The sequence below is a fragment of the Lytechinus variegatus genome, chromosome 10 (assembly GCF_018143015.1).
Source record: "Lytechinus variegatus isolate NC3 chromosome 10, Lvar_3.0, whole genome shotgun sequence".
In the NCBI taxonomy this organism is placed as follows: domain Eukaryota; kingdom Metazoa; phylum Echinodermata; class Echinoidea; order Temnopleuroida; family Toxopneustidae; genus Lytechinus; species Lytechinus variegatus.
In genome coordinates, this window is record NC_054749.1 from 6,119,192 (window position 1) to 6,137,743 (window position 18,552).

Consider the following 18,552-nt stretch of genomic DNA (forward strand, 5'->3'; position numbering starts at 1 on the left):
TAAGATGGAGAGGTCACATATCCTCCCCCACCCCATTATTATATTTGGAATTGTTGCACAATGGCCTCATTACCTACTTGGACATAAGAGTAATCAAGTATCACTGAATGTCCTGTGCAAGTTTCAGGTCACAAACCGTCACATGATCAAGGTCAAAGGAGGCTGCACTCTACAAGCTCCGCTTTTTAGCAGCCTCCTCCATTTTCAACCTGATTTGTAATAATCTTGAATATAATTTTCTGTACAGGAATAATTGAAATATGTTTTGTTATTTATATATGTCAACATGTACAGAAGAAACTGTAATTGTTGAAAATGGAAATAAACGAAGGTCATGTGAGGTCAATGAGCTTTGCCACATTGGGGGTATTTGTTGAATTACCATCCTATCTCTGTAAAGTGTATTGGTCTAGTTCATAAAACGTGGAAATAAGAGTAACCAAGTATCACTGAACATCTTGTGCGAGTTATAGTAGTTTTCAAAGTCAGCACTGCTGCTATGTTGAATCGCGTGATGCAGGTGAGACGGCCAGAGGCATTCCACTTGTTCATTCACTTATTTAATTTCTTTATTTTACATATTTATTTATATTTATGTGTTTTTCTTTTCTTTTTTATTCACTACATTATTTGTTAATTCATTCATTTATTTATTTCTATTGATCTTATTTTATTTTTTATTCACTTTATTATCTTGCACTGCTAAAGCCAGGGTAATTATGCTGCATATACTGTAGAGCACTTAGAGACTTCTGACAAAGTAAATATTAAGCGCTATATAAGCAAGTATAATTATTATTTATTTGTTAATTCATTCATTTATTTATTTATATAGATTTGTTTTTATTTATTTCATTATAATTATTTATTTTTTTTTTTGGGGGGGGGGCTATACACTTATTATACTGCAAATACATGCGAGAGAGTGTTCCTGTGACCAAAAGCACCCCACCCACCACTACAGTGTGAGGGGTGGTAACAGGAAATTGTTGGAAATGTCAAAAATGTTTTTGCGATCAAACACCAATGCAGATCAACTTTCAAAGCAGCCACGCCCACAATGTCACACCATCGAAACTTGGGACCAAATAAAGCTATTATGCTATGTTGAATGGCATCCCATTGGTCAATTTTGAGTTGGTGCATCTGAGCCTTAGGCAAACTTGGGTCCAGTGTAGAATAACATGGATTTGCATTTCGGGAATACACTTGGACCTAGTATTGAAATGCATGGTGTTAAACATGTGTTTGGAAAATTGCCAAAGCAGAAACTCTTTCTTACTCATCATACAAGAAGTGTTGCTGATAAAATAAAAAATATGAATGTCACTTTAAATATTGCATTACATGTATCAATGACACAAAGTTGTGACTTTCAGAGTAGCATGTAGCAGTTACCATATTCAGCCAAACTCAGGGAAAGTTCTCAATTTGTTGGACAAGAAAATATAGACGAAACTCTCTCTAGGTAAGACTGTCCTTCCAGGGTTTGCCTATCATTTCTTAGAGCCAAACAAAAGCTCATTATCAGGAAAAAATGATAGAATTGGTATCATTTATGAGGAATTACTATTTAGGTTTCATTTCCTTGAGGTGGATCAGATTTCTAGACAGGACAAGAACTTATTGATTTCTTGGCGCCTGGATGTACGCCAGCCAAGCATTCAGTCAGATCATTGAGAAATAGGAGAATTAAATAGGTTGGCATTTAAGCCATCAGATCATAGAGCTGGTATTTCCTACTGAACTTGAAACAAAAGTTGAATTTCAATGCAAAGGATCTCATCTGTCGTACACAAATGGAAAGCATTTCATGAAACAAAGACCCCGTTCTCACTATACTTTCTAAAAACTAGTTTACTGGAAACCGGTTCAGGAAACCGGTTTTCGAACATCGCTTTGCTAGCGTTCTCATTTCATCACCCGAAAGTGGTTTTAAAGAATACTTCACGAAATGTGGACATGTTGGACGATATGATTACAGCCTTAAATATGCTATCCCGAAAAAAACCACTGATGCATACAAGTTCTCTATCTTCCCACATACTGTCAAAAATTTGGAATCATCTACCTGGACCTGTTGTAACAGGAACAAACCCAGCTGTATTTCGAGAGGCTGCGCTGCCATTCATCCGCATGATGCAGGCTCCTGTTGGGTCTCTTATGCTGTAAACCAAGAGGCAGTTTTGACTTGCATGGTACACACACACTTTTAATGTATATAAAGTGAAATTTCAAATTACCTCACCATGGTACCCCGAACTGATACACAGAATGTTTTCATCCCGGGATAGCTTTGAAGCTGCTGAAAGGGATTACTCTTCAAGGTTCAAGGTTGCTACAGAACTCACAGTAGTTACATAGGAGTTACAGTAGGAGTTACATGTTTTCGCACAAAATTGAAACTGCAGCGTAGGCATTCTACACCTGTCGTGTGGAGTAACGAGCTCAAAATGTGCGAAGATCGCTTCACGAAGAACGGTTGTGCCCTCACTTGCGCTAAAACCAGTTTACCGAGGTGAAGCGATCTTAAAAACTACATCGCGAGGTGGTTTTCTGGACCGGTTTGGAAGATCACTTCGACCGTTCTCACTACACGTTAAACTAGTTTCCAGTAAACTAGTTTTAGGAAGGTTGTAAGAAAGGTGTCATAGTCAGAAATCTGTGCATCTAATGTCAGTAAAAATCACTGATTAATCTTATAGATTAATCTGTGAATTTATGAAGGACTTTAACTTAAACTTCTTTTATTTCTTCAAAACATCCCTAAGATACTTGTTAACTTTTATAGTTCACTTTTTAATACAAAACATCTTTGGGAAACAGCCTCCTAACCCTACCCAACCATTCATTGAGGTATCCATACATAACAGTAACATGGTCCATCATTGGCAACAAAAGTTCACACTCAAAGAACAATATTTATCTTGTTTCGGCAAGCAATCCAGCCCAATTTAAGATGAGCCCTGTCATTCACATCTCTATACATTTGCACACTTGATTCAACTCAACCAAATGTGGACTTCGCTGACCTGAACTATCGAAAGGTTCTTCAGTTATCACAACAAAATGCGACCTCTGTGACCTGTGACCTTCAACTCTGCCACCCCAGTCGAGCCCTGTCATGAGTGGTCTCCACCCTTGTTGGACGAGGGTTCTGCCGCGGCTCCCGCTCCCGGCGCGGAACTGTTTGGCAGACCCGCATTGGGCGTGGTCATGGTGCCGGGCGTGGCATCGTAACCGAGCTTCTTCATGTCCCTGGTGATGATGTTGAACTGGCACTTGATGCTGCCCTGGGATCGGACTCGGGTTACTGCAGGCAAGACAAGGAAGAAGAGGACAATAGAGAGTGAGTAAGCATGAGAGTGAGGAAGAGAGAGAGGAATGTGTAGAAGAAAGAGAGAGAGAGAGAGAACAGTGAGAGAAAAGAAAGGGAGGGGGAGAGAAAAGGGAAGAGGGGGAAATTGAGAGAGAGGCAGAGGGAGGCAAAAAGTATAAAGGTATAAAAAGGAGATGGTGAAAGACAGAGAAAGAGCATGAGAGTTGGGAATGTAAAAAGAGAAAGGAAAAGAGAGCATTGACAGTAAGAGATAAAACAGAGAGAGAGACGGAAGAAATGCTTCTTGTTTAAAGATAAATGAAAGTAGTCGCAGTAAACACTGATTTCACAAGATAGTGTGTTAAACCAAGTTTAACTGTCATTTTATCTAGGATCTAGATCTGGAACAGTTACATTGTACATAAACTGAACTTTATGATTCTTGAAATCTATGCTGAAAAATGTCAACACTGAAGATCACACGCACCAGCACACATAAGCGCATGTAGGGCAGTGTATTATTATTATGAAGAAGTACTTCTCCACACAAGCTAAGTGTTTTAGACCAATTTACTTTTTTGGCTTTTAACATTTACAGAGCCAACTTCACAAAACTTGCAGTACACTTGTATCACATACAAGGACTTAAGTATTTTTCAACACTTTTTGGTAAAAATCAACACTTATTAACTTCATGAAATGCTGCCTTTCTAATCTTACCTTCTCTTCCCTCTCCTCTGGCTACCACATTGGTATCAACATACTCAGGTCTCCGCCCCATAAACCACCTAAGGAAATTAAACAATTGAAAAGACACATACAATTCAATAATTGTGTCATACACATGAATTCCATGATAAAATATACACTGCTCTGGCAGGTGGGTAAAAAAACCTTGAAAAAAGTGTCTCACTGTGGTTTTAACAAAATGATTCAAGACAATGGCCTGTATTCTGAAGTCAGGTTTAACTTAAACTCAGGTTTAAAGTTGTGTTGTAAGTATGGGAAGCCAAAAGTATCAAAATTTTTATTAAGTTGTATGTTTCTTATGTTTACTGTGCTCTTTCCTGATTCATCGATGGTGAAGACAATCATCTATTTATACTTCCTAGACAGTTATGAATGATTTGAGAGCCGAACGAGCTGAAGTCTGATATCTCTACTGTTAGCAATTATGTAACAATTGGCTATCCATGCTTAAACCACAACTTTAAACCTGAGTTTAAATTACACCCGACTTCAGAATACGGGCCAATGGTTCATGTTTCTATAATGGAAAAAAAATTGTTTCTTAAAAGTTTAAAGTTAACTGAAATAACATAACAGTAATAGTAATGTGTTAAATACTGCAAAAATACAATTGTTGGCATTCTGTGATTAACACAACCCTTTCATTGCTTTAATTACATGTAGTATTATTGACACAAAAATGAAATACAATCATCAATAATCAAATACAGGGTTTGGATTTTACTGTTTAATATTCTAATGTAGTGCTTCAAGCAAGATGGCAGTGTTATTATTGGTGCATGAAAATGACAAATAAATTAATTGTTCCATAGATATGTATTTCAATTGATGTGATATTGAAATGAATCATATTCACAGATTAAGTGATCCAGCTGGTGCTGCATGTATATTCAAAGTGGCTGTTGCCTAACATTATTCTTTACATAATGGAAATTACCAGTATGTACATGTAAGTATGGTAGCCAGAAAGGCCAAATTTCATTTTATATTTTATATAATTCATTTTTTGTAGTTTCAAGGTGAAACTCCTCAAAGCTCTTGCATTTTTTAACGGCTCAGAAGATGCAACAGTTCCCCAGGTACTGGCGAAATTCAATACCCCCTTAACTAAATTTGCAAACTATATACATGTACAATGAATACACATCAACCTTTTACGGCCCAGACATGACATTACAAAACAACCACCCCAAAACAACCTCCAAAACATACTTGAAGAAAAAAGCTGGTACATCTGACAGTACTTGAACTGCACAAGCAGTTGAAGGATGCACGCAATCGGTCAAGAACTTTTATTTTGTATCAACCTGTACGTGATCCCTTGTAAAAACAAAATGCAACAAGTCATTTCACGGGTAGACAAAAATGGAGTTGTGGTTGTTGGGACACTGAACATCCATGACTTCCCACAGAATTATGATAAATGGAACCATCCACACAAAACACAATCGTTAAGAGCTTAGTAATGTATCAATTATCATGGAGGTTACTGAATTCCCAATGACACTGGAGTCAAACAAAAAGTACTATATATTCTGAAAACAAGCAAACAAATAAACACACCATCTTGCATACTTGTAATTAATATGAACAAAGCAAAGTTGTGATTGCAAACAGTAATAATCGAACAATGAGCATTAATGGAGAAGTTCACCATGAAGAAAAGTTTGTGTAAACATAGCAGAAAAAATTATTGCCCAAGGTTTGAGAAGAATCTATCAAAGAATAAAAAAAGTTGTTATTTTAACTTGATTTGTGATGTCATATGCGAGCAGCTTTCCTACATATCAAATGAGCATTTTCTTGAGCATTTAGAATAGATAACTCATTTATCAAAATTGGTCTGCTGCCCCCCAAATATTTTGGTCACTCACCATTGAAAATGTGTATATTAAGCATTTTTTTTATATCTTGTAACATTTTTTGGCAATAAAAATCCACTGTGCAAGTTTTTTATCGCACCTCCTATTGACTTGCTACTTTCAATTCTTGCGTATGCTGGCGCAACTTTTGAGACCAAATTCACGACATCCAGGTGCACTGTTTCAAAGAACTTTATGCAACATTACATACATGTAAGTGAATGTCAGGCCCAAAATTGCTAAAAAACATGATTTTATGTACAAATCCAATGCAAATTTCATATGTAGCCAAAATTAAAAAATCATGTTGTTTTTTATTTGTTACATTTACTTAATGATTTATGACTGAAATAGTATCACAAATTTTTGAAATTTTTTATTACAAAAATTAAATTTGTTACAGATCATGAAATAATATTCAGAAAGCATTTCACCCTTCTCTCTTTTCTTTTTCTTGGTCGTGAAAAGCACCCCCATTTGTACGCCACCAATGAAACATGTACAATACATGTTCCTGTACACGTACATACATGTATAATAAAAAGTGATCTACCTGATTAAAAACCTGACACCCTGTTTAATTGAGCAATAAAAGATGAAATGAGATGAGGGATGATTTTACAGAATATAATAAAAGAATAATGAAGTATGTATGTTTTCGCTATAAAACTCCATGAAGGTGATATTCTCGTCACCAGATATTAGCCGTATTTTATGAGCGGATCAACTCATCAGCGTATGTTGATCCACGAACTTTACCCCAGATTGGAAACATGAATATATTGCATTAATTTAGGGATGGATTAACGAATAGTAAAAAATTGCTTCTATTGGAATTACATTTTCTGAGTGTAATGGCCTGGGGGCCGTTTCATAAAGCTGTTCGTAAGATAAGAGCAACTTTAAGAACGACTGGTGAACCTTTCTTACGCGCTTAACCATCGCCAATGTATATACCATTTACCACAAGAAAGCATCACCAGTCGTTCTTAAAGTCGCTCTTAACTTACGAACAGCTTTATGAAACACCCACCTGGTCACACCGCCCGAGCGTTGTTGGAGTGGTCGTGGAGCGGTAGGGAGAGAGGGTCGAATTTCGCTCACAAAATTGGGGAAAAATCGAAAACAAAAAAACAGACAATAAAACTCGAAAATGGTGAATGGTAGCGAGCGGTGATGATTTTTTTCTCTCCGCTCCCCGACCGCTCCAACAACGCTCAGGAGGTGTGACCAGGCCTTTATGTGTAAATTAAGTTCCTAAAAGTTCTACACAAAATGAAAGTCTTTAGGGTATGAAGATACTAATAATAAGGGTTCGTTTTTGCACCATGTTTGAGAGTGCTTTTTGGCCAGTGGAGCAGTCAGCGTACATGTACATGTAGCAGCAACCAACATCCAGAGACATCCTTGCTCATAAAAGTAGAATACCTTAAGTTTCAATGGTCAGTAGCCAGCCATTCACGTACATGAATTTTCTTTCATCACTATATGAAAGACCAAGTTTGAAATTCCTACGAGTTTGCAATCATGATTACAATGGTAGCTGGAAAAAGTATTTTAATAATAATAATAATGTACATTTATATAGTGCTTACTACAATAGTTTCTAAGCGCTCAACATTTATATCTTAACGTAATACATGTATAAGGATTATAAAGAGCATAATAAATTATATCGCATTACCTTGCATAATATTTATATCAAATTACATTGCAAGACATTATAATAAACAAAGAAAACAGATGGGGTGAGATGGAATTTAGTGAATCGAACTACAGTCCATTGAATAGATATGTTTTGAGTCTGATCTTGAAATTTTTATTTCAAATCTTGGACAAAACCATGTCTTTAATTAAAAGCACATTAAAAAAAATACATGTACATGTATGTCTTCATTGTCTTGCAAATTTTCATATGCCAACACGTGTGCGAAATTTCATGATCATACTAAGATTAAAAACAACTATAAATGCAATGATTTGTACACAGACTGCCTCATCAACCACATGCCAATTTTAATACATTCCTTTCAAAAACTCCTTAGGTAGGGGTATAATCAATGTATCCCCTAATTTCACTTGCTATACCCTACATGTATACAGCTTTTTATATTCAGTGTTATCTTTCACTTTATTTTGACAATAAAGAAATATACAGGTTGAAATACGATACTCCATTGTTTACTATGAAAATGAGGGGTGGGTATGGGTTGGTTAATGACGCAGGTACTATAATACACCAGCCTAGGAGTGTTCTACATGTATGTACATACATTTAAACGCAACCAAAAAAATTAAGCGCAAGTCCCTTATGGGCACATTGCATTGGTTAAAAATCAAGTTGTGACTGATTTTTTTTTAAAGTTGCGATGGATTGAGACTCTTTTCACTTATAGTCTGCAGGTACAGACCTTTGGCTTTTGCAATTTCTCAGAGTGCATAATGCAGAGTCTGAATTTGTGAGACTAGAATCACTATTCTATGGCTGGCTCTACCAATTTGACACACTGGCCCGTATTCTGAAGTCGGGTTTAATTCAAACTCTAGTTTTAAGTTGTAGCTTAACTATGGAAAGCCAGTTGTAGCATAAATGTATAACAGTAGAGGTTCAATGTATCAGCTCATTTGACTCCCAAAACATTATCAACTGCCTGGGCAGGATACATGTATGTATGACATTTGTCTTCACCGTTAAAGAATTAGACAAGAGCACAGTAAACATGAGAAGCATTCACTGTAAAAAAAAATTGAAACGTTTGACTTTCCATAATTTTAGCACAGAGTTAGACCATGGTCTAAGTTACACCCAACTTCAGAATACGGGCCAGACTCTCTTTCTAATCTTCACTCTCAACCTGTTATTGGTTGAAGTGTCAAATGTGAGTCTGTGCCTGCAGACTAGTTGTCATTAGCCTGAGTCTTCATAATACACCGTACATGTACAAGTACATCAAGTGAAACCGACCCAAGTAGAGATTAAGATCCCGGTAACAAGCGATCAATTGCAAATTTTGGACAGGGATTCTGATTTTGTTGTATGTTTTTTATTTGGAACATTAAACATTGCTTTCATTCACAATCTTGACAACAAAGAGAAAATTTGAATATTTCATATAGTAGAATAAAAAAGAAATAGTGTGTGATATCATCAGTCCCCTCATTTGCATACCGACCAGGATGTGAATATAACTGTTTTGTGAAATTAAGTGAACTTTAAAATATCATAACTTTCTTATTTTACATCAGATCTTAATGAAATTTTCAGTGTTATGTTTGTTGTATTTTTCTCTTTGTATTCAAATCAACTTTTTGTCGGGGTGGACTTGTCCTTTAAAGACTTTCTTATAAAATAATTGTTTGCTGCAACTACATTCTATTACCTTCAAGACTAGCTGTTTATAACACAGTGTATGTCGGTATGCTCCCCTTCTAAAACAGTTTACAGCCACATTTCAAAATGGCCTTTCAAGAAAAAAAATCTGAAGTCATATCAAACCATCCCGATTGACCACTGACACGGATAACCCCCACATGGAGCTTCATTAGAGATACCATAAAATCTCATATTACCGCACAATATAAACTATCAATCTGCTGGTAGCCTTCCAGTGACAAAAGGAAGCAACTCGAAGTGAGAAAAAGTGTCACTGCTTTATATGGATATATATAGACAACTAATTGCTTTTGAAAAATTTAGACAAAATCGGGGGCTGTGCGACTCCAACTCCTTTAGTATCATGAAGAACAAGAAAATATAAAGAATATCTCACATCAAGAAAAAAGTCAGTTTAAAATAAATTGGGAGTTGCTTCCTTTTTGTCATGGGAAGGCAGTGTATGTGTACCCTTATAGTCATAAATGATTTAGAGGTTTATATCTTTTACTATGTACTAGAATTTCAGTTCAGGGAATCGAGTATGGTCTGGAGCGTAACTCTGAAATCATTTCTTATTCAGAAAAATTGTTTCTTGGTCTGTTCATACATGTAGAAAAGGGAAAACCCCATATTTTCCTGATTTACCTGTACATACAGTAACAATTTCCTTATCTCAAAACTATCGGTACATTTTAATTTGACTGATTGTGAATACAGTGGCAAGCAATGGCATAACTATCAAACAATATGCCAGAGGGTAGTGACTGTAATTTTTGTTCTTTATAGATTATAGTTGTCTTTAATGTTCAATGCAATGTATAACTACAGTTTTTTTAGCAATTCATTTTCTTTTATTCAATACTGGTAGTCATGAGTGTATGTTATTTGAAGTATCATGCAGAGGTGTGGTGGCTTTGTGGATAAGTCTTTGGACTTTGAACCACAAGGTCTGGGTTCAAATCCCACCGCAGCACTAGCCTCCTTTGGCAAGGCGTTTATCTACATTTGCCACTCTCGACCCAGGTGTAGTAAATGGGTACCTGGTAGGAAGAAATTCCTTGAATGTTCGATGTGTCCGATCAGGGTAGCTGTGCTACAGCTTGGGTAATAGTATGCAGTGCTTAGAAACATTTGTATTAAGCGCAATATAAATGTTGCATATTGTTATTATTTTGTTCACCATTTATATCAATTTGACTTGTACACACAGTATGCTTTATTCAGACTTTTGGCTATGACACATGTTTTTTTTTTTAAATAAACCATATTTTGAGAGATATGAAGAAGGAAAGCAGTAAGGTTGCACTGAATGAGAAGGATGCTTGAGACAGAAAGAAGTGGATAACAGGGGTGCCATCATAGAATTAGAGTCAGTAAGCCTTCATCCGGTGGGAATAAAAATAGATGAATAAATAAATAAATGATGATGAATGGAATAGTTGTTGAATATTTTCAGATTTATATGACTTGAATATCACTATAAATATGTACAACGTGTGTTTATTGTAGACACTATGCAGAGTGACTGTATTAAACTTCTTAGTAGCATTTATTTATCAATATCCATACCAATATATACATCCTCGATGAGATTGACCTGCAGTACAAACAAAATTCATAAAGGACATGATGGCAATGTCCTTATTATTGAATTTGGTCAACAATGAAAGCAACTGAGAATGTGATTGGTTGATGAGAGAAAGCCAATGAAATAAGCTTTCTCGATTTTGCCACGAGAGGGCTCACTTCAATCTCTCTGTCAGGATGATAGTTGAGTGTAGACCTGCATGTGCATGTTTGCATTATGGCACCAGCATCTTAGATGCCGAAGCCATTGCCTTGCATTCATTTGGAACCGCAGCTGGTGCATCTCTGACAACTCTGTTAATGCGTATTCCTATATCCTCTGAGGGAGGGCGCTATAAGATTATAGCTTGTATGTAAAAAAGTTTCTTGCTGACTTACCCTAAGAATTTCTGGAACCTTGAAGAGGCTTCTGGCACAAACATCGGGACTACCCTTGAATGTCTGTAGCAGAATAAAAAAACACATGAACGCTGGTCATTACAATAAAATCATCCATAAAATTTAATTGAATGACGTAAAACTGATAGCAATATAAAAATCATGTCGTAAACCACGCATCTCCTTCAACCACTTGTGAGGGTCACACGTAATAGATTCTTCTATTTTTGAAAATAAGGATTATAAATGTAATTTTTATTTGTGGTTTGCGTACATTATGCAGGGATGCCAGTCAGTTTCAATCACTGGGGCTGAAATATAGCAAGAATGTATTACACCCAAAGTGAGCTGGAAAATATAAAGCCTGGATAGGCCTTAACCCTATAAGAGCCTGGTTATTTGGACCCATCTCACAGCTGGGGGGGAGGGGGGTCTGCCCCCCCCTGAGATCTTAGCCTTCGATCTGCGAGCACCATGAGAATTAGCACAATGGTAGTGTGCCATATAATCTACATGGCTCTATAGTAATTTTTTTTTAAATAGTAAGATATTTCATTTAATTGATTAATTATGCTAATTTATTCATGAAATAAAACATTTGCTCTAATCAAATATCACACTGCCTCAAAACTGCTAATTTTTTTATTCACAGACTTTTTGTAGGATCTCGATCAAATGTACTTCAAAAAATATTTGGCATCGCAATTCATTTTTATGTAATTTTATTTTATTGTTTTTTAATTTCTTATGTATTCCTGTTTTTTTACTTATTGCTTTTTTTTATGGAAATTGTTGCCAAATTATCACCCAAAACAATCTAAAAACCTGGGACTCGTTTCATACAGATTACAGATTTCGAACTGAGGTAACTTTGTCATAATTACAAAGACATGGTAACTGGACTCGGCAAATTACATCACAATCAAGGTTTTCAAATAGAAAAATAGATACACAAATAATTAAATATAAAAATGTAGGCAAATAAACAAACAAATACATGAAAAAACAAAAATGAATAAAAGACAAATGAATAAATAAGTAAACAAATAAATAAAAGGAATGAAGGAATGAATGAATGTAAGAATGAATGAAAAAATGAATGATGAATAAATAAATGAATAAATTAGTAGACATAAAAAGGAGCCATTGTGATCATTTACCTTCCTGGTGTGATGGGTATGTGAACTGCTCCGTATCCCCTGACCACAGCTGTGCCAAAAGCGTCTAAACCATACACACTTAAAACTAACTGAGGCCCTGCATCAAGAGATAGGAGAGAGAGAAATGGAGAGTAATGTCAAGATCTTTTGGAGTGATAAAAATGATGTAAGCTATGCATAAAACTAAATATAAAAAAAGCTTGGATTTACTATAAGGCTGACAATATCCAACTTCATGCTTCTCATTACGACATAAGCAAAATATTTCACTCAATGCACAATGTACCAATACTCTAGATATTCAAGACAAGGAGATGGAAGGCAAGAGAAGAGAGAAGAGTGGGGAGGATGAGGAAAAATAGTTAAGTGAGAGAGGAGAAGAGATGCAGGGTGAGACAGGAGAGGAGAGAGAGAGATGATAAGGGAGGGGAAGAGAAGGAGAAAGCAAAGGGGGAGGAGAAGAGAAAAGTGTCCGGGAGAGAAGAGGAGACAGAGGAGTAAAAAAGAAAGAGGGAGTGAAGGGGGGAGAAAGTGGAAGAAAAGGAGGCAGAAGGGTGGAGGATGATGGGTAGAGAACAGGGGAGAGGAATAAAAAAAGAGGACTGGGGGAGGAAAATGTAAGATGAAATGGAAAGAGGAAGAGAGCTAGGAGAGGCAGCAAAAAGGAGGAAGAGGAGAGGCACGGAAGAGAAAAGATGAGACAGAAGAAAATGAGGATGAGATGGTGGAGAAGAGGAAGGAGAAAGATGATGGAGAAGATTAAAAACATCAACAATCCTCAAAACTTAGGGATTCAATATTCCTCCTAGTTCTACTTACAGCCATAAGGGTTAGTGCTCTTGAATGTCACGTCCAGAGGAAAGTTCCACACAAAATATTGGTTTCCATACACATTCTTCTTACAAACTTGTGAGATACCTTCCTCAAGACCCTAAGATTAATAGACAATTAGAATAATGATTGATTTTATATTTCTCATGATAAAAACTAAATATGTACATTCAAACAATAAAAACATAATCAGGGTGCTACATAACATTTTAGTTAAGCACTTGCCAAGTCGGGCAAGTAATTTTTTAAACAGTTCAAAATCTATTTCACTTTCCCGAAAAATCTTTTAAAAAAAGTTTTACCTCTTCAAAAGAAAGTATTGCGGTTTTATAAACTTTTGACCCATTTCTCTCTTTTGAAATGAACTGATCTACCTTGTTATTGCCATGACAAAAATTAGGGTCAATATCATATATCATATAAGCCCTAATTTTAGTCATTCTGTGAGAATTTTGCTTGCCCAATTCGGGCAAGTAGCTTTGGTCTTTACTTTAAAACACTTGCCCGACTCTAACTTTTACTTGCCCCGGGCAATTGGGCAAGTGCTTATGTAGCACCCTGCATAATTGAATCAATAATATAGTGAATAGGAATATGATTGAAATAAATTTTACGCATTAATTTCAATATTCTTTTATGGCAAAGGCATTTTTTTAAAGGGCTCTAATGGGAAAATTGAATAGGGCATAGATATCCAAGGGCCAGAAAATGGGCATTGAGGAGAATCAGTAGGATATCTGAGGTCAAAGACTTTGATGACCTTCAGGGTTATTTAAGCCCTGGATATCACAACGGTATTCACATCTGTAAAATTGAAAATGTAATTATCAAACATCAATATCATGTTACAGCCTACAAATCCAATGAGTTTTGAAATTACATTTGGGGAAATAAAACAGTAATTAGCAGTGATTACATAATTTACCAAAATGTGTAATATCTTGTAATGAATGGAAAAGTTAAAAATAAGAAAATAAAATGATGGGAATAATCCAAACTTTGTACTTACACTTGTAATGACCCAGTCTGGACCATAAACGAAGTTGTATTTTACATAGAGATCATCAAACTCTGGAAACTAAAGATGAGAATTGAATTTAAAAAAGTGAGTTCTAAACATGAGACCAGACTAATGTTCTTTTTCAAAGTAGCTCAAGCAGCTAGCATTTCAAGATTCCTTAACAATAAAGATGAGATCATATCGTCAAAGATTTAGATTTAGTAGATTTTAGTAGAAGGGAATACTTTGACTGTAAACACAAAAAATACTGAAATCAACAAGAGATAAGGGAAGCATTCCTAACAACATTCCCAAAAGCACTGAGTCAGGCAATATGGATGCATAAATTATTTAAGGCTTCATCGTTCGGAAACTATTCCAACTGAAATCTATGTGATGATGTGGCTTTCCAACTCCAGTCCTGCAAAGGACACTCAAATATAAACAACCCTTCCCAATATTACACAGGAGTTATGTATCCTTTCATTCTAACTAAAATGGTAATAAGGTATTCATCACACAATCAGAATGTTTCATTTCCAAGATGTTTCGTTAAAAGGGGATGAAGAGTGGGGCCCTGCCTTGGCTTGGGAGGCAACGCCAAGAACTTTCAGGCATTTTGTAATTTGTTGACCAGTTTTCACTCATTTCGACCATTTACCACAACTGATCAATGTTACAAGTACAAGGCTTAGAAATATGGTACATTTGCTGTTTGGGAGTAGAGCCTGAAGCCGTTATCTAAAGTAAAGATTGGGCGATAGGTCTTGATTGATCTTAAACTACATGTACATGTACAGTCGCAGAGTCAGACTCAAGAGTATCACAATAATTGGCAGTGTTGGGGCATGAAAATACTCTACTCTATCTGGAGCTATACCAAAATTGACCTTCCTGAAAGGCGCTCAATCCTTCTTCATTTTTCATGTCTACCTGTTACAAAAGTCTGCACATTTAACTTCTTTTGTTTGTGGTTTGTCTTTGACTTTCCCTTTTTTTAAGTTTAGGATGAATTGAAGATTGAAATTCTTCATTATTTAATTCTTCTTTCTCTCCCCATCTTCTGTTTAACAAATTCAAAAGTTACATGTGTATCATATAATACATATATTGTGCATTATTATGTGAATTCGTAAATTCATAGCCATTTACTTTCCAAGACAACACAAAACATCAAATCAAGTGTAGCGACTACCCTGAAATACACATTCAAACACTACCGTACTAGTACAAGACAGGTTGGCCGACAGTATCAAATCGGTTTGTCTCCCATCTCAGTTCATTTGATTCATGTCATGACTACAGTTTTCACAGCATATCATCAATACTCACATCTCCTCCTTCAATCTGACCGCTCATCATGAGCAAAAATACTGTAGGAGAAGAAGCCATCTCATCATCTTTTTCGCTCAGCTAGCTCAGTTTAATTCAGAAGAGCCTCTTCGCTTCCCGCACAACTATTTACGATTCCTCCTAACACACATTAAGATTGTAGCAAGATTTGTAACTAGATCTACCGGTACGGTACGTATTATTAGCCTGTGAGAAAGTACTGTATACCAGTCTTGTTATGATACCGCGACCGACGTGACTAGCAGCTCAGCTGGACCCAGCCATCCAGGCGCTCAGCATCAGGCAGCTTACGGGGAACCGCCGGGTGTGAAGTGGGCTAGCACTGCGCTGGTGCTAACCCTGGGGTCGATGAATAGTGAATTGAGGTTTCGAGGAGCTGTTACAAGATGCGCATTTCACATGTTCTTCTATTCATTATGTGGTTTGAGTCATGGAGGACTTGTGCAGGAAAGTTGGTATGAATATTTTTTTTCTAAACTCAATCATATTGTCAGCGTTTTTTTTTTACTTTTTCGTCAATTTCTGTTAACGTAGATCTCACTTTGAGTGACAGTTCTGAAATTCGCTGAAGCCTGAATTGTAGTAGTTAACCGGTCCCCTAGTTAACCCAGCCATTCAGGGAGCTTCCTGTTTCGCGGGCCGGAGCTACCTGGAGCTACCTCTTGAAACTTTTAATTACACCCTAGTGTAGCAGTAATTTATTTAGGTTGAAGGAAAAAACATACATTTAATCACACTTTTCAGAGGAAACCCATTTAGAAGAGGCATTTCAGTCAATGTCTGTACTTGAGCAAATGGCCATGGAGGAGTGAGAAAAAAAGTAAGACTTGAAGTCGAACTTTATAAGACTTAAGAGAAAGATATTGTTTATTGATAAATGATAATTAACTTTTTTTCAACTAAAAGTTTCTGGACTTATTGACCATTCATATCTTTCCATATTTTGATTTCTTTTTCATCAGTTTAATTTGTGTGACCAAAATAACAAAATAAGCTGATGAACATCAGATCCTCAAACTTGGAGGAGGCAGACTAGATTAACCCCAAAGAAGAAGAACAATGTATGCCTACGTTGTATAACAAGTAGAAAAAAATGAATATGATCATATGATTTTTACTCTATTCTCGTCATCTAGATACTTGCTGATGTGACAAGCAACAAGCTTACAAGGCAACACGATGGCAGCCTTGGTTTATGGTCTTTTCATGGGTAATTATTTTTATTAGTTTTAACATTTAGGTCACCATACACCTGACTTACAGGGATAAAATATGCAAGACTGGGTGATTTTACCTCCAAAATGCTCAAAAGAGCCCTGGAAACTCAAAAAGAAGCCCTGGAAAATTACCCCCTGAAAAAAATATATTTTAAAAGATAATTTTTTTGCCTGCTGATTTATTTATTATATGCTGGAAGGGAGTGAGTTGCTCCAGAAACAGTTTGGGAAAGGATACAAAATGAATATTTTTCACTAATTGAAGTCTCTTTCCTTTTTAATACATTTGTTTTTAAAGATTTTTTGTAGATTCTGTTGTGATGATCGAAATTGGCCTTCATTGAATGTAGCTATCTCTTTTTATGTTTTCTGTCCTTGTCAGGAATATGAACATATCATGTATGCTCATGCCCTACATTTATTTGCAAATATATATGTACCGGTATGTTAATAAAACAGGAATCAAGTATTTTGCACCAGTTTACTTGAGTGAAAACTTCAGTCTCTGTAGGCCTATTGACTTTGTTGTTTCACTGTACTACTATGCCTTGCTTCATTGCACCTCCTTACATTTGGAAGAGAAAGTAAAAAGTTCACAAATTGTTAAACAACCTCCTCTGAACTGACAGATCTATCTAGCTGTCTACATTGAATGCTAGTATTATGCAGTGTTCATTCTCTTGGCCAGGGGCCCATTTCATAAGACTTGTTACAGTAATGAATTTGCAATAACAGTTTAAAGCTACTGAAATCATTCAGTACCTTTTCATAAACCTATCCTCCAATTAGCCGCCTAAGAGTAATGCGGATAATTCAATAAAAATTGCGTTCATAAACCCCGAAAATAAGCCGCATTATTTTTACGAGCGCCCGTCCTGAAAAAGGCGGATAATCGCCATGACAACTGGACACGCCCCCTCCGATGCGGTTGTGTTGGAAAAGGGTGACCTTGTGACCGCACCATGGCAATTATCCGCATTATTTGGAAATGCGTTCATAAACTCAAAATCTTATCCCGATGCCGCTATTATGCGGATAATAGCAGCATCAGAGTAATGCGGATAACTCTTGTCCTCCTCCAATTTTACGACCAAATTATGCTGCTATTAGCCGCCTAATTCATTTTGATTGGGTTTATGAAAGGGGTATCAATTTGATTGACTGATGCATGTAATCAACTTGTAATTGTGCAATTGTTAATATAACAACTCTTTGTGAAACAAGACAGATCATCCTGAGTACTACTCTCTTTTTTTTTCATCTTGTAATACAGAGTTGCAAAGAAAAGTCATGCTAGCAAGACACACTTCATCTACAATGCTGACCTTTTGACCTCTGATGGCTCGCGTCATATAGACGTAGCATCCTCGGTATATCCGAGCTTGGGTCTGACTTCTGATCATGATCCTACTTACCAGGTGAGCTCAAGGGAGCATTTTCATGAAACAAATAATCAGTGATTATCTCAGGCTATTTGTTATTAGTTACTGAAATCCATGCATTTGATTGGCTCAGAGCTAATTTGTCAGTAAACAAAAGTCACAAGTTTTTTCATGAAACTGCCAAAGTCTGAACAATCCAAATGAGAAAAAGAAAGAGGCGAAGGGGGGTTGTCTTTTGCACCTGGTCTTCCCTGATGCATTTTTTTTCAGGTATAATATGTCCTACTACTATGTAAAGTTTCATTTTGATTATTATGGCCCATATTTTGAAGTCAGG

At 36.3% G+C, this 18,552-nt stretch overlaps 1 protein-coding gene and 1 pseudogene across 1 annotated transcript; one reads left to right on the top strand and one right to left on the bottom strand.

Moving 5' to 3' along the window:
* Positions 1 to 886: 886 nt before the first annotated feature.
* On the bottom strand, positions 887 to 15,733 carry LOC121422323 (B9 domain-containing protein 1-like). The gene is made up of 7 exons (XM_041617287.1): positions 15,596 to 15,733; positions 14,273 to 14,341; positions 13,252 to 13,363; positions 12,433 to 12,529; positions 11,273 to 11,335; positions 4,040 to 4,107; positions 887 to 3,313 (listed from the first exon to the last, which is right to left on the bottom strand). The coding sequence occupies exons 1-7, from the start codon at positions 15,653 to 15,655 to the stop codon at positions 3,123 to 3,125; spliced, it is 660 nt and encodes a 219-aa protein (XP_041473221.1). The 5' UTR covers positions 15,656 to 15,733; the 3' UTR covers positions 887 to 3,122.
* Positions 15,734 to 15,839: 106 nt separating this feature from the next.
* The window catches only part of LOC121422322, a 31,981-nt pseudogene continuing 29,268 nt past the window's right edge, over positions 15,840 to 18,552 (top strand).

Bases quoted from the DNA above. Each gene is read 5' to 3' on its own strand.
- LOC121422323 (XM_041617287.1), bottom strand. From the start codon at position 15,655: ATGGCTTCTTCTCCTACAGTATTTTTGCTCATGATGAGCGGTCAGATT. The intron at 11,336-12,432 runs GTAAATGATCAC...ATTCTGCTACAG, and splicing joins ATACCCATCACACCAGGAAG to ACATTCAAGGGTAGTCCCGA. The intron at 3,314-4,039 runs GTAAGATTAGAA...TCTTGCCTGCAG, and splicing joins CAGAGGAGAGGGAAGAGAAG to TAACCCGAGTCCGATCCCAG.